Below are 563 nucleotides of genomic sequence, written 5' to 3'. Positions count from 1 at the left end.
CTGGAAGCGCAGGTCGGTCTTGAAATCCTGAGCGATTTCACGGACCAGGCGCTGGAAGGGCAGCTTACGGATCAGCAGCTCGGTGGATTTCTGGTAACGACGGATCTCACGGAGAGCCACGGTACCGGGCCTGTAACGGTGAGGCTTCTTGACGCCGCCGGTGGCCGGGGCGCTCTTACGAGCAGCCTTGGTGGCCAGCTGCTTCCTGGGAGCTTTGCCTCCGGTGGATTTACGAGCGGTCTGCTTAGTTCTTGCCATGACTTGTTATTTCTCTGCTAACAGTAGAAATGTGCAGCTGAAAGAGGAGAAACGCTGCTCTTAAACTGTGGGACCGGCTGTCAGACGGTGACGCTGCTTCAGTCCTCCGCCTCCTGATTGGTGAGCGGCCCCTCCTGGAGCTCAGCACCGCCTCGAGGAGCGACCCACCGCCCCAATCTCCGCTGCTTATTGGCCAAAAAAAATACTTTCGAAAAGTCCGCCAAAACGCACTGTGGACCCCCGCTTCTCTGCTTAAACCTCTTTTCTGGTTGGTCAGGCAGAAACCGTCCTGCGCTCTGTGAGTA

General features: G+C 57.4%; 1 protein-coding gene across 1 annotated transcript; it reads right to left on the bottom strand.

Moving 5' to 3' along the window:
• Positions 1-3: 3 nt before the first annotated feature.
• LOC121939794 (histone H3) lies at positions 4-258 on the bottom strand (the record flags this gene model as incomplete). Its single annotated transcript, XM_042482744.1, has 1 exon — positions 4-258. A coding segment is annotated over exon 1 (255 nt), but the record flags the coding sequence as incomplete, so codon positions are not given.
• Between the last annotated feature and the right edge of the window lie 305 nt (positions 259-563).

This window comes from Plectropomus leopardus, unplaced genomic scaffold (genome assembly GCF_008729295.1).
Source record: "Plectropomus leopardus isolate mb unplaced genomic scaffold, YSFRI_Pleo_2.0 unplaced_scaffold60664, whole genome shotgun sequence".
NCBI classification, from domain to species: domain Eukaryota; kingdom Metazoa; phylum Chordata; class Actinopteri; order Perciformes; family Serranidae; genus Plectropomus; species Plectropomus leopardus.
This window is presented reverse-complemented; position numbering and strand designations above follow the sequence as displayed.